This window comes from Mustela lutreola, chromosome 6 (genome assembly GCF_030435805.1).
Source record: "Mustela lutreola isolate mMusLut2 chromosome 6, mMusLut2.pri, whole genome shotgun sequence".
NCBI classification, from domain to species: domain Eukaryota; kingdom Metazoa; phylum Chordata; class Mammalia; order Carnivora; family Mustelidae; genus Mustela; species Mustela lutreola.
Window position 1 is genome coordinate 613,909 of NC_081295.1, and position 13,398 is coordinate 627,306.

General features: G+C 44.1%; 1 protein-coding gene across 1 annotated transcript; it reads left to right on the forward strand.

The window, feature by feature from the left end:
* The first annotated feature begins 2 nt into the window (after positions 1-2).
* DYNLT2 (dynein light chain Tctex-type 2) lies at positions 3-13,398 on the forward strand. Its single transcript, XM_059176457.1, has 4 exons — positions 3-161; positions 8,336-8,542; positions 11,327-11,485; positions 12,834-13,398. The coding sequence occupies exons 1-4, from the start codon at positions 54-56 to the stop codon at positions 12,942-12,944; spliced, it is 585 nt and encodes a 194-aa protein (XP_059032440.1). The 5' UTR covers positions 3-53; the 3' UTR covers positions 12,945-13,398.

A 13,398-nucleotide genomic window follows, 5' to 3' on the forward strand; every position in this document is an offset into this window, starting at 1 on the left:
GCCGGCGCGACGCGGAAGCCGCCGAGGCCCTCGGGACGGGCGGGGCGGGCCGCATGGAGAGACGCGGGCGAGGCGCGAAGCCGGCCCCGGGCCCGGCCCCTCAGCCGCCGCCGCCGCCGCCTCGGAAGGACAGGAAGCCCAGCATGTTCGAGAGGGAGGCCGTGAGTGCGGGGCCGGGGCCGGCGGCGGGTCGGGGGGCGGCGGGTCGGGGAGCGGCCGGCGGCCCTCGCGCCTCCCGGGCCCGCGCTGCCCTCCGCGGGGCTCCCCGGGCTCGCTCCGCCGTGCTCCGGGGCCGCGCGTCCGGGGGCCGAGCTCCGGAGCCGCGGCCGGCGGGAGGCACCCAGCGCCCGGAGGCCGGTCCGGAGCCCGGGGCCTTCTTCTGACCGTGGGGCCGCGACCGCGCGAGCGGGCGGAGCAGGAGGGCCCGCCGGGCGCCGCCTCCGGCCTCCTCCGGCCTCCTCCGGCCTGCCTGGGGCCCGCCGTTCCCGCCTGCAGGACCGAGAGCGACGAGGCGCTCAGGTCGGCGGGACGCGGCGGGGCACGTCGGCTCCGAGTCGCGCCGCGGGGCCCGGATCCCGAGGACGGAGCCGGGCGTCCGCGGCAGGTGGGGCCGGTGCCCCCGGGGCTGGGCTGGGCAGCCGGGCCCTTCGCAGCGGGCCCCACGCGTGGCCCGGACTCGCGGCTCGTCTTCGGGAAACACGCGGACGTTTGTAGGAGTTTGCGAAGACCTTCCCTGGAACGCAGTGTGCAACGCGCGCATACGTGCTGCGCGGCTCCTCGTCCGCACAGCGCCAGGTTCCGGGGGCTCCGCAGTTACGCGCAGTCGGTGGTTTCCGCTCTTCCCCGAGCGGGTGGTCACGCCGCTGACCGTGCTGTGTTCCAGGCTCAGCGGGGTGCGCCGTCCGTCGGTCTTCCAGACCTGTCGCCAGCCGGAACGACAGATACACGCTGCTGCCGGGACCGTAGTCTGGGAATAAGGGGACACGGACCAAAGCCATTCTGCTTGGTTGACGGGGATGTGCTCAGTCGCAGCTGTCTGCAAGGTCTGGACTGCCGGGGACGCCTGGGAGCGCTCCGGGGGGAACCGTCCCAGGGTCCTGGGATCCAGCCCTGCACCGCGCTCCCTGCGTGGAGGGAAGCCTGCTTCTCCCTCTCCCACTCCCCCTGCTTGTGCTCCTTCTCAATAAATAAAATCTTTAAAAAAAAAAAAAAAGACCTAGGCTTCTAGGAGTAAGAAATTTGATAGAGCAGAAATGGGGAAGAGACTGAGAATGCTCACTAAATGTATCTGAGGACAGTAAGTGCACTCACGGCTAATTTCTAACTTTGGGGCAGTAGAAAATTCCTCTGTTCTTGAGCGTAGGACACGTGAAGACACATAACACAGTGTAATGTTTAAATGTCTTTTAATTTTACATACGGTGCGTCCTTTTTTTCTTCTTCTACTAACAGCACCTCCGTCTTTCTTGAGAGGATTAATTCATTTCCCATATGATAGAGTTTTGATGGGACTGTCGCTTTCCTTAACTTTGTGGTATAGATGAAACCCAGAAGCTTCCAGAACTGTGAGCAAATAAGAAATTCTTTAAACTGCCTGGTCTGTGATATTTTATTACGGCAGCTCTAGAAAAACTAATATACAGAAACAAGCGACAGTAACTCATTCAAGAAGCAATAGATTCCCTGAACAGCCCCTATATCTATTACACTTAAGTTTAAAACTGGAGTTTAAAACTTTTCCATATAGAAAGTTCCAGTCCCAAATGGATTTTCTGGTGAGTTTCTGCCAAATATTACAGTGTTCTGCAAAATTGAAGAAAAGGGAATTCTTCCCAATTCATCCAATGAAGTCAGCATTCCTCTATTCCTCATAAACATAGATGCAAAAATTCTTAACAAAACTACAGCAAATTAAATCCAACAACATGTGAGAAAAATAAAATACAACTGCACCCAACGTAGGAACACCTAAATACATCAAGCAAGACATAAAGGGAGAAAGACAATAAAAGGGGACTTCAGTACCTGACTTGTATAATGAATAGGTCGTTCCGACAAAAAGTAAAACATCAGCCTTCAATGACCCATTCAACCAGATGGACTTAACAGATACATCTAGAACATTCCAGCCGAGGGCAGCAGAATACATTCTGCAGTGCACATGGAACGTTCCCCAGCACCAATCACTTAGGCCACAAACAAGTCTTCTTAAGTTTAAGAAGAGTAAAATACCAAGAATCTTTACCAACCACAATGGTATGGAACTGGAAGTCAACTGTAAGAAGAGAACGGAAAAATTCAAAAATATTAAGGTTAGAAACATTCTATGGGACAACTAATGTGTCAAGGTAGAAATCAAAAGAAAAACTTTAAAATTCCTTAAATGGAAATGGAAATGGAAATACAACATACCAAATATATAGAGTGCAGAAAAGCATTTCCGAGAGGGAATTTCATTATAATACATGCTTACCTCAAGAAACAAAAAATAAATAAGCAACCAAACTTTATACATCAAAGACTAGAAAAAGAACAAATGAGACCCGAAGTTAAAAAGACCATAGAAACGTGAAATTAAGAGCTGGCTTAATGAAAAGAAAACTGACAAACCTTTATCTACATTCGCCTAAGAAAAAAGGAAGAGGGCTCAAAGTTAAAAATGAGAGAGGAGAAAAAAATGAAAGAAGAGATATTATAGCTGATGCCATAGAAATACGGAGTATCATAAGATAATATTAGCAGTTTTATGCCACCAGTTTGGACAACCCAGAAAAAAAATGTATAAATTCCTGAAATTGAAAACCTGAACAGACCGATTGCTGATGAGGAGATTGACTCAGTAATGAAAACCTCCCAACAAACAGAAGTCCAGACCATATTCTTCATTGGTGAATTTTACCAAACATTGAAAGAATCAATACCAGTCTTTCTCAAATTTTTCAAAAAAATAAAAGAGGAAGGAATACTTCCAAACTAATTTTATGAGGCCAACACTACCCTGATACCAAAACCGTACAAGGACACCAGAGAAAAGAAAACTACAGGCCAATAAACCTGATGAATGTAGATGTAAAAAATACACAAAATATTGGGCCAACTTTTACAGTACTTTAAAAAGATCATATACCATGGTCAAGTGGGATTTATTCTATGATGCAGGGGTGGTCAGCATCCCCAACAATCCGTGTGAGATTGCATTAGCCTAATGAAGGATAAAAATCACATCATCCTGGGTGCCTGGGTGGCTCATTCGGTTGAGCGTCTGCATTTGGCTCAGGTCATGATTCTGGAGTCCCAGGAACAAGCCCCACATCAGGCTCCACGCTCAGTGGGGAGTCTGCTTCTCCATCCGCCCTTCACCCCACTCATGCTCTCTCTCCCTCAATTATCTTTTTAAAAAAATTATGTCATCTCAATAGATACAGTAAAAGCATTTGATAAAATTCAATATCCATTTATCCTAAAAACTCAACAAAGTGGGTTTAGAGGGAACATACTTTTGTATACTAAAGTCCGCATATGACAAACTTACAGTGAACATACAAAATGGTGAAGAGCTGAAAGCTTTTCCTTTAAGTTTAGGAACAAGACAAGGATGCCCACTCCCACCACTTCTATTCAACATTGTATTGGAATCCTAGCCAGAGAAGTTAGGCAAGAGAAAGGGGAAAAAGGCATCCAAATTGGAAAGAAGAAAGTATAACTGTTGCTATTTGTGTATGACATGATATTATATATGGTAAATCCTAAAGCCTCTACCAAGAAACTGCTTGATTCAATAAACATAAATATTGCAGGAAACAAAATCAATATTAAAAAATCTATTGCAGGGGCGCCTGGGTGGCTCAGTGGGTTAAGCCACTGCCTTCAGCTCAGGTCATGATCTCGGGGTCCTGGGATCGAGTCCCACATTGGGCTCTCTGCTCAGCAGGGAACCTGCTTCCTCCTCTCTCTCTTTGCCTGCCTCTCTGCCTACTTGTGATCTCTGTCTGTCAAATAAATAAATAAAATCTTAAAAAAAAAATCTATTGCAGTTCTACACAAGCTATCAGAAATTAAGAGAAAAAAATCCCATTTCACAATTGCATTAAGAAGAATAAAATAGGAACAAATTTAACCCAGAAGGTGAAAGCCCTCCAGAGTCTTACAGTGAAAACTGTAAGAATTGATGAAAGAAATTGAAGTCAACACAAATGAATGGAAAGATACTCAGTGTTCCTGGGGTGGAAGAATTAATATTGTTAAAATGTACACACTACCCAAAGCACTCTACAGATTCACTGTAATCCCTAATAAAATTCCAATGGCATTTTTCACAGAACAATTCTAAACTTTCAAGACCCCAAATATCCAAAGCAGTATGGAGGAAGAACAGCAAAGCTAGAAGCATCTCTCTTTAGGACTTCAAATTGTATTTCAGAGCTTTAGTGATAAAAAGAGTATGGCATTGTCATAAACACAGTCATGTCAATAGGGCAGTAGAATCCAGAAATAAACACACATTTATGGTGAATTATAACAAAGGAGCCAAGAATATACAGTATGGAAAGGATAGTCTTTTCAATGGTTATTCGGAAAACTGGACAAGCATTTCACATGTACACAAAAATAAACTCAAAATAGATTGAAGACTTGAATGGAAGACCTGAAACCATAAAATTCCAAAAAGAAAACATAGGTAATAAACACCTTAACATCAGTCTTGGTGATGATTTTTTAATTCAGCTCCAAAAGCAAAGGCAACAAAAGCAAAAATAAAGAGCTGAAACTACATTAAACTAAAAACTTTTGGCACTGCAAAGGAAGTCAACAAAGTGCAAACGCAGCTTACTGAGTGGGAAAGGTTATTTGCAAATCATTTAAGGGGTTAATATCCAAGATATGTAAAGAACTCCTATAACTCAACAGCAAAAAAAGAAAACAAACAAAAAAACAACCTTGCAATTGAATTATAAAATGACCAGAATTCGTGAATAGGTATTTTTCCAAAGAAGATGTACAGATGGACTTCAGGTACAAGGGAAGATGCTCAACATCCTCAATCAGGGAAGTGCAAAGTGAGTGCACCTGAATGGCTCAGTCAGCTAAGTGGCTGCCTTCAGCTTGGGTTATGATCCCAGGGTCGTGGGATTGAGCCCCACATCCGGATCTCTGCTCAGCAAAGAGCCTGCCTCCTTCCTCTGCCTGCCACTCTGCCTACTCGTGCTTTCTATCTCTGTCAAATAAATAATCTTTAAAAAAAAAAAAAAAGATATTGGGGTGCCTGGGTGGCTCAGTAGGTTAAGCCTCTGCTTTCGGCTCAGGTCATGATCCCAGGGTCTTGCTCAGCAGGGAGCCTGCTTCATCCTCTCCCTCTGCCTGCCTCTCTGCCTGCTTGTGATCTGTCTGTCAAATAAATAAATAAGTAAATAAAAACAGGTATTACCTCACACCTATTTGATTCACTATTATTGAAAAGACTAAAGATGACAAGTGTTGGCAAGGATGTAGAGAAAAGGCAGCCCTCGTGCATTGTTGGTGGGAACATAAGCGGGTACCGCTACTACTGTGGGTAGTACAACAAAACAATATGGAGGATCGTCAAGAAATTAGAAGTAGAACTACCATACAATTCAGCAATTCCATTTCTGGGTATTTCTTCACAGAAAATGAAAACACTGATTCGAAAAGATATGTGCGTCCCTCTGTTCATTGCAGCATCATCTACAATAAATAGCCAAGATATGAAAACTTCCTAAATGTTTACTCATTTCACCATTAAAAAAAGAATGAAATCTTGCCATTTGCAATAACATGTAGACCTTGAGAACAGGCTAAGTGAAATAATTCAGACAGATATTGTATGATTTCACTTCTGTGTGAAATCTGAAAAGAAAAATATGTGGAGGTCAAAAGGTACAAACATTCAATCAAATAACAATAGTAATACTATATTTGAGTGGGGTTTGTTCTAGGAATGCAAGGTTGGTTAAACATTCAGAAATCATCTAAGCATATTAACAAACTATCAGTGATGAAAAACAGGCTGGTAACATTTCGACTTATGCTCAAGCAGGTCACCAAATGGTCACGGCCGTGCCTGGACACTGATACTAAGACAACAGCCTGTCTCTGGGAACCATCTGCAGGGTTCGGACAGATGATACGTCCTTGTTCTGATCCGCTGCCAAGAGAAGAGCTGGGAGATTCTGCATTTAATCGTGTTCTTTCTCTTGCCAACCTGCCGATCAGATGAACCCCTCAGAGGGGGCAGAGAAAGGGACGTGTTGTCCAGTGCTAGTTTCTGCCACACAGATCCATCGGTGGTGGAGAATAAATACTCTCACAATACTTGAGGACCGGGAGGTCTGATATTTACATTTTAAAGTACTGGCCTCTGCAGTAAAATATGGACAGGGATGAAGGAGGGGTGATAGAAATATGTATTATATAGTTGGAAAAATCTAGAGGTAGTAAACATTGAAATTAATAAAAGTTTAATAGGTGGGTGCAATTTAAATCACCTTAAAGCCTCACTGGAAAAGTAGCAGAAGGATAAATGCTTCAGAGTAAATTGAAAGATTTATGTCAAAATAAATTACTTAGAAATAAAAATTCTTACATAATTACCAAAGTAAACCATGTTCCTGGTTAGAAAAGCTGTTATGAAGTTACAGAATTACTTAGTTAACGTTATTCGTAAAAAGCATTACAAAGTATAAGGCTATGTTCGTCGGAGCCCTGCTATCCCTCTGATCTGTTCGCCACACCAGCCAGAATGCACTTTCAACACTAATGTGGAGCCTCCCCCTAACGTCCTTGAACTTTTCCAGCGGGTCCCACTGTTCTGAGAATAAAATCCAAGTGTTCATCACATTCTAGTCAGTGCTTCATGACCTGCTCCTTGGTGGCCTTCCTAGCTTCCATCTTGTCACCATTCTGCCTCACTCGAGCCACACTGACCACAAACCTGCTCCTAGAACACGCTCTTTGACCTGAAGACTGTGTATGTTCTTTTGGGGCTTCAGCCCATATACAACTTCATTTATAGGGGCCTTCTCTGATCACTCTGCTAAATTAGCCCTTCCCAGTGAGTTCCTCCCAAGTTGCTTGGTTTTGTTTTTATAGCAATTACTACTATTTAAATCTGCTAATTTATTTTTGCGTGTGCTTTCAATAGTCAGTCGGCCCTCCTGTCCGTTAGAGTGACCCCCGCGTGAGTGCAGACTGCTTGATTATGAGTTCGCATAAGCCCAACAACAAATCCCTCGCTAGTACAATGGAGCTCATCACTGTAACTTCAGAGCCTACAACATTTATCTAGACCATATTAGGCACCACATAACTATTTCTTTAAAGAATGTTGAATGTCGAGGCACCTGGGTGGCTCAGTGGTTAAAGCCTCTGCCTTCAGCTCAGGTCATGATCTCAGGGTCCTGGGATCGAGCCCCACATCAGGCTCCCTGCTCAGAAGGGAGCCTGCTTCCCCCTCTCTCTCTGCCTGCCTCTCTGCCTGCTTGGATCTCTGTCAAATAAATAAAACTAAAAAAAAAAAAAAAAAAGAATGTTGAATGTCACAGAGTGAATGCATGTCAAAAGCATAAAATAATCTATGTACCAAATCAGTACACATTTGTTATCTTTCAACTTAAGACTGTTATTTATGTAAATATTATGTAAAGACTTGGGTAAATAATAGTATTATTTAATCAAGGACAATTAAATAAAAGTAATTAAAATGGTAAGACGGTTGCCTGGGTGGCTCAGTGGGTTAAGCCACTGCCTTCGGCTCAGGTCATGATCTCAGGATCCTGGGATCGAGTCCCGCATCGGGCTCTCTGCTCAGCAGGGAGCCTGTTTCCTCCTCTCTCTCTCTCTGCCTGCCTCTCTGCCTACTTGTGATCTCTCTGTGTCAAATAAATAAATAAAATCTTTAAAAAAAAATAAAATAAATAAAATGGTAAGACAATGACGGATAATACTTTCATAACCTCAGGGTAGAGAACTGGCAAGTTCTCTTTACACACGTCTCCTAGCCACCCAGTTGCCCTCTGTGGAGGCCTGTCTTGTTTCTGGTTCTTTTGTATCTTCCACGGATATTGTAAATATATGTGTGCAAATTCGTGTTTCTAGAGAGACGATAGCTAGCCAGTTAGGTTAGTTTTCTTTTACCCAGTTGATAGCCAGGAGTGCATCATTGAATCTAGGGTTCAGCAATTACTCTGTCACAGAAGTCAATCAGAATGGATTTCCAGACTTTGTGTCAGCTCTGTCCCATTGTATTAGGGTTCTTAAATCTAAAATTTCATTTTGTAATTAAAGAAATGATCTTTCTCACTTCCTGCCCCTCTTGCAGTATACACAGATTTTAAAAGAGCGACTGAGAGACTCGATTCATGATGTTCAGTACGTGGAGCCTCCATTCGATGATTCGATCGCTGACTTGGGTAAAGAGTGGAAGAGTGCCCTGGCCAAACTCAAGTTTGCTAATTCATACAGAATGGAGCCGTTGAAAAAATTCCAAGCTCATTCAGTAGAAACTAAAGTCCAGCAGATACTAACAGTAGGTTGATAAATATGTGCGACAGCAATATCTTAGCTTTGCCCATTTGATCAGCGTATTCAGATTTATGGCCATACATTTCATTGACTTTTTTTTGTAGCATTTGTCTCTGAATATATTAAAGTACTTTGTAGTCACCCTCAAGAATCTTCCCATCGATGCCATGAGCTAGATTTAATTCTTTAGTTATTTCAACTCTTAATTATCCATAAATTATTTATCCCTCAAGTGTCATGTTTTCCAGTATTTGGAGGAATGAGTTAAAACACACTGCATGTGTGTGTGTGGGTGTGAAAGGCGGTTCCTGGACCTAAACCCTGTAAGGACAGGCAGCTGCTGACACACATGTCACCAACATGATGATAGATAAAGTGTTCTCTCATCTGTCACATCGCCGGTCCCTTCTTGAAACTGACTGGAATCTAAAGGCCGGTTTGGACAGTTATTTCCAGGCTAGTCCAAAAAGGCTTTTCCAATTTTTATAAAGTACTTTAAGACTAATATTAATACCAACATTATTTATACTAGTGTTGGTATCTGAAGGCTGTGTTGTTCCGATGGAAAGGGTTCCTCCATCTTTCTTAAGGACCAAATTAAAATTTTTTATTTATAGAAAGTTTGAAGGACAACTTTTTCTTCTTTTTCTTTTTTTTTTTTTTTAAGATTTTATTTATTTATTTATTTATTTGACACAGAAGGACTGCGGGAGAGGGAACACAAGCAGGAGTGGGAGACAAAGCAGCAGGCTTCCCGCTGAGCAAGGAGCCCAAAGCAGGGCTCCGTCCCAGGACCCTGGGATCATGACCTGAGCTGAAGGCAGGTGCTTACCCGACTGAGCCACGCAGGTGCCCCGGGACTACCTTTTCTGAATCACCTTTTCATCTGTGGTCTTGAGTGCTGGGCACCAGGCACCCAGGCACCATCTGATGGCCAGATTCCCCTGTGGACTCCACCAAGCCTGCGTCTACCCCAGACATGTTCCTTGTGTCAAAGTTTCCTATCCCTTCAGTTTGTGAGGTGTATTCCTTCAGTAACAACTTATGTGAGCTAGCTGTTGGGAAGAAAGCATCTCTTCATTTTGTATAAATGATTAATACTATTTTAATAATACCAAAGTTAATTATTTAAATGAATTAACTTTTATTATTACAGAAGAATATTTAGGAGGCCTACTCTAGCCTCTACTGCCATAGACAGATACATTTCTGAGCTGAACTAATCATTGTCAGATGGCTCACGGCTTCAGGAAATAAAGAAATTCAACTCCGTTTGATACAATGAAATAATTATTACTTTCTCTTATTTAAACACTAATAGCAAGCATTTGTGACATGAGAATACACATTACACTAATAGCAAGCATTTGTGACATGAGAATACACATTTTGGTGTCTCTTTTGCTTGGCCTTACCGCATAGACGGAGTTCCAATTTACTGGATATAATGGATTTCAAGTTGTATTTCCATACGTTAATTTACAGAATTGCATGGAGCATGGTGGGGCCTGAACAGCTGATTGGCTGTGTGGGGGGATCGCAAGGGGTCATAAAGAGGCCGGGGTTTTCCCTGGGGTTCACAGAAAATTCATCACAGTTCTGGATGCAGAAATAGTACATACTGCTGGAGCCTGTGGGCCTTTTCCTAGAGCAAGCACTGGCCGTTTGTTAAACAAGAACATATAGGTGGGCGGAGCCAGGGTTTGTTAGGCAGATCAAAGAGAGAATGGATGTCCTTAAGCTTCTGAAAGACGAACCACAGCCAATGCCTGAGGGAGACGAATGCTTCTAGACCCAGTTTTAGGTCCAGCACCATTCTAGAAGGGAATCAAAACCAATAAAACAAAACAATATATTTGGTTTTACATGCGTATAAAATTAGCTGTTAGGGGCACCTGGGTGGCTCAGTGGATTAAATCCTCTGCCTTCAGCTCAGGTCATGATCCCAGGATCCTGGGATTGAGTCCCACGGAGCCTGCTTCTTCCTCTGTCTTTTTCAGGCTGCCTCTGCCTACTTGTGATCTCTGTCAAATAAATAAATAAAATCTTAAAAAAATATATTAGCTGTTAGGAGTTCGTTTGTTACCACAGGACCCAGAACCATGTTAAGACATCATTGTCAGGTCACTCAAAGGCATGTGCATTCTGCTCACTGTGTGGTCCAGTCTGCTTACGGGCTGTGGGAAAGCTTAGTGCTTCTGACGCCCATCTGTCTCCCAGCTGTGATTAATCCACAGCAGACATGGCAGACAATCTTGGATCTCCGCGTCCTGGCGTCCGCAGAGAGAGCAGCAGAGTGCAGCGCCGTGGGGAGAGGGCTAGAGAAGTGGCTTTGAGTCAGGGAGACTGGGGGAGACAGTAGTCACGTAATACAGGCTCCCGTCCAGGAAACCCAGGCTTTAGGAAAAGTCAGAGTTTTGGAAAAACTCTGAGTTTTAGCAAATACGGAAATTATAGGAAGATTTCCTTCATCTACCTAAGCATTCCCGGAAGCACTGTTTTAAAATTCCCGTGTCTCCCGACTAGCTTTTGATGGAGTGACCAAGTAAAGGGAAACTTATGGGTTAAGGGTTGGTAATGAAGAGCACTTGAATGTAATTAAAAACCCAAATCAACTTTATTCAACATTGTTATTGAAATAAATTGTCAAGCACAACATTCATTTAATGTTATTTGGTTAGAAGGAATGCATGTATTATTTTAAAGTTCTGTGGATTAGACATGTTTTCTTCAGTTTTTATATAGAAAATGGTTTGGAAATTAAAATGTCTTTCCTATTTTTTTAAAGGAAAATCTTAAAGATGTCAAATACGATGATCAAGTGTTCTGTCGCTTGTCACTTGACCTAGCAGACCGCATCTTGTCAGCAGTGAAAGAATTTGGGTACCACCGTTACAAGTTCATTATAAAAGTATTATTTATCCAGAAGACTGGTCAGGCAATACATGTAAGTACCTCACTGACCCAGCATCTATCAGCCGGCGCCCCAAGCTGTCCCCTCTAGTGAGCTGAGAGGTCCCGTGCAGCCGCCACTGTGTGCCTCTAGGGCCCCCAGGCGCCTCTCTGACAAAGGCTGATTTTGTTGGCTGGATCTTCCTTCACTGCCTATTATTGGAAATGTCCTCACCCAGAAATGGCAACTTTCTATTGATAATTTATTAGACTGTACGGCTATCCTATTCCTTGATCACACTAATTTTGGCAATTTAATGTCATTTGATAATTAACCAGTAAATTTATTTTGAGCACTGATGGGAGTCAGGTCAGTTACTGAGAAAAGACACAGGAAATGCTGAGACGCAGACCGCGGTTCTCCAAGAGACTCTCCTGTACTCCGGAGAGAAGACAACGCAGCTCAGAGTTTAAGAAAGGGAAAGAGACAGACAGTGGGCCTGCCTTAGTGCCCGAGTCCAGCTGACCTAGAAATGAACGCGCAGCGACAGTCGGAGGCTGCGGCCAGGGCACAGGTGTTCCCAGCTGTGGAGGGAGCCACTTATCTGCTCATCATTCTGTGGGTCAGCCCGGCTGCGACGGCTGCTTTTCCTGCTAGTCTTCCTGACACACTCACAGTGGTTGGACATGGCCTTGCTCTCATGTCTAGGGGCGGGGCTGGCTGTTGGCTCGGGCTCCTGGGTTCTCCTGCATGTGAGCCACCCTCCGTGGGCTGAGTGGCTTTCCTTATGTGGGGGCTCCCCTCGCAGTGTTCGGGGCAGGTGGGAGCAGAAGACCTCTGAAGGCTTTGCTTGAAGTCACACAATGTCCCAGTCTTTGGCTCAGAGCAAGTCCTAAGGCCAATTCATACTCAAGGGTTGGAGGAACAGACTCACCCTCTTGGGAGAAGCCACAGAAGGTTTGTGGTCACTTATATCCATCACGGAAAAGTAGGCTGTAGTTAGAAAACATGGGGCTTTGTGAGTGAAGCAAAGGATTTAGAATTTTCCCTAACAGCCTTCTTGGATAATCAATGCTATTTCTTTATTTCCAAACAAGGTTCTAATAAATTTTCCCTTGAGCATATTTGAAGGATGTTAAGGAAAATCCCGTATCCGAGAGTGGCACGCCGCGGAGCATCCTGTATGCAGAGCTCCGAGGCCCGGGTTCAGAGGGCTCTCGTGCCTGCCCCCAGACTGTGCTGAAGGTCCAGTCCCCGTGTCGGAGAAGGACCGCTTTCAGGAAAGGGGAAATGGGAAAAACTAGTGTTTAAATATCACTTTCTAAGACACCATATAGACTTAAAGTTTACTTCTTAACATGTTCAATTCATAGTTGGTCTTTTCTGAAATCTGTGTACCCAGATTGCCAGCAGGTGGATCTGGGACGTGACCTGGGACAGCTGGGTCGCGGCGAAACATGAAACGGAGACGTACGTCGCCTTGGCCCTGGTGTTTGCTCTCTTCTGCGAATAGCTTGTCACAGGCCCGGGAGCGCAGGCTTCTCCGCTTCCGAGGCCCGTGGCTTTAAAGATTGGCACTTCGTGGGATCAGCTGTGCTTTCGCTTGCAGCTGCAGCGTCGCTGTATTCTTCCAACAGCAAACAAGGAAAAGCCCAGTTTTTACCTTCATACTTAATAGTTCTCACCTTTATGAACATTCTGTTGCCCCGAAGCATAAAGGTAAGAGCAGCGCCCGCAGCGATAGAGACGGGTGCGCAGGAGCTCGCAGAGGGGCCGTGTGCAAACACAGGGATTACTTCTTGTTCTTTTTCGAGTTAAGACAATTAGAATTTGTCAAGTAAATGTTAAAATAGATTTTGGAAAACTTCTAAAGCCAGTTATATTTTAAATGGCATTTTAATATGTTGTAGGCATTCTTTCGAAAGGAATTAGCAAGTTTGGATTAAAGACAATGTACTTAACACATC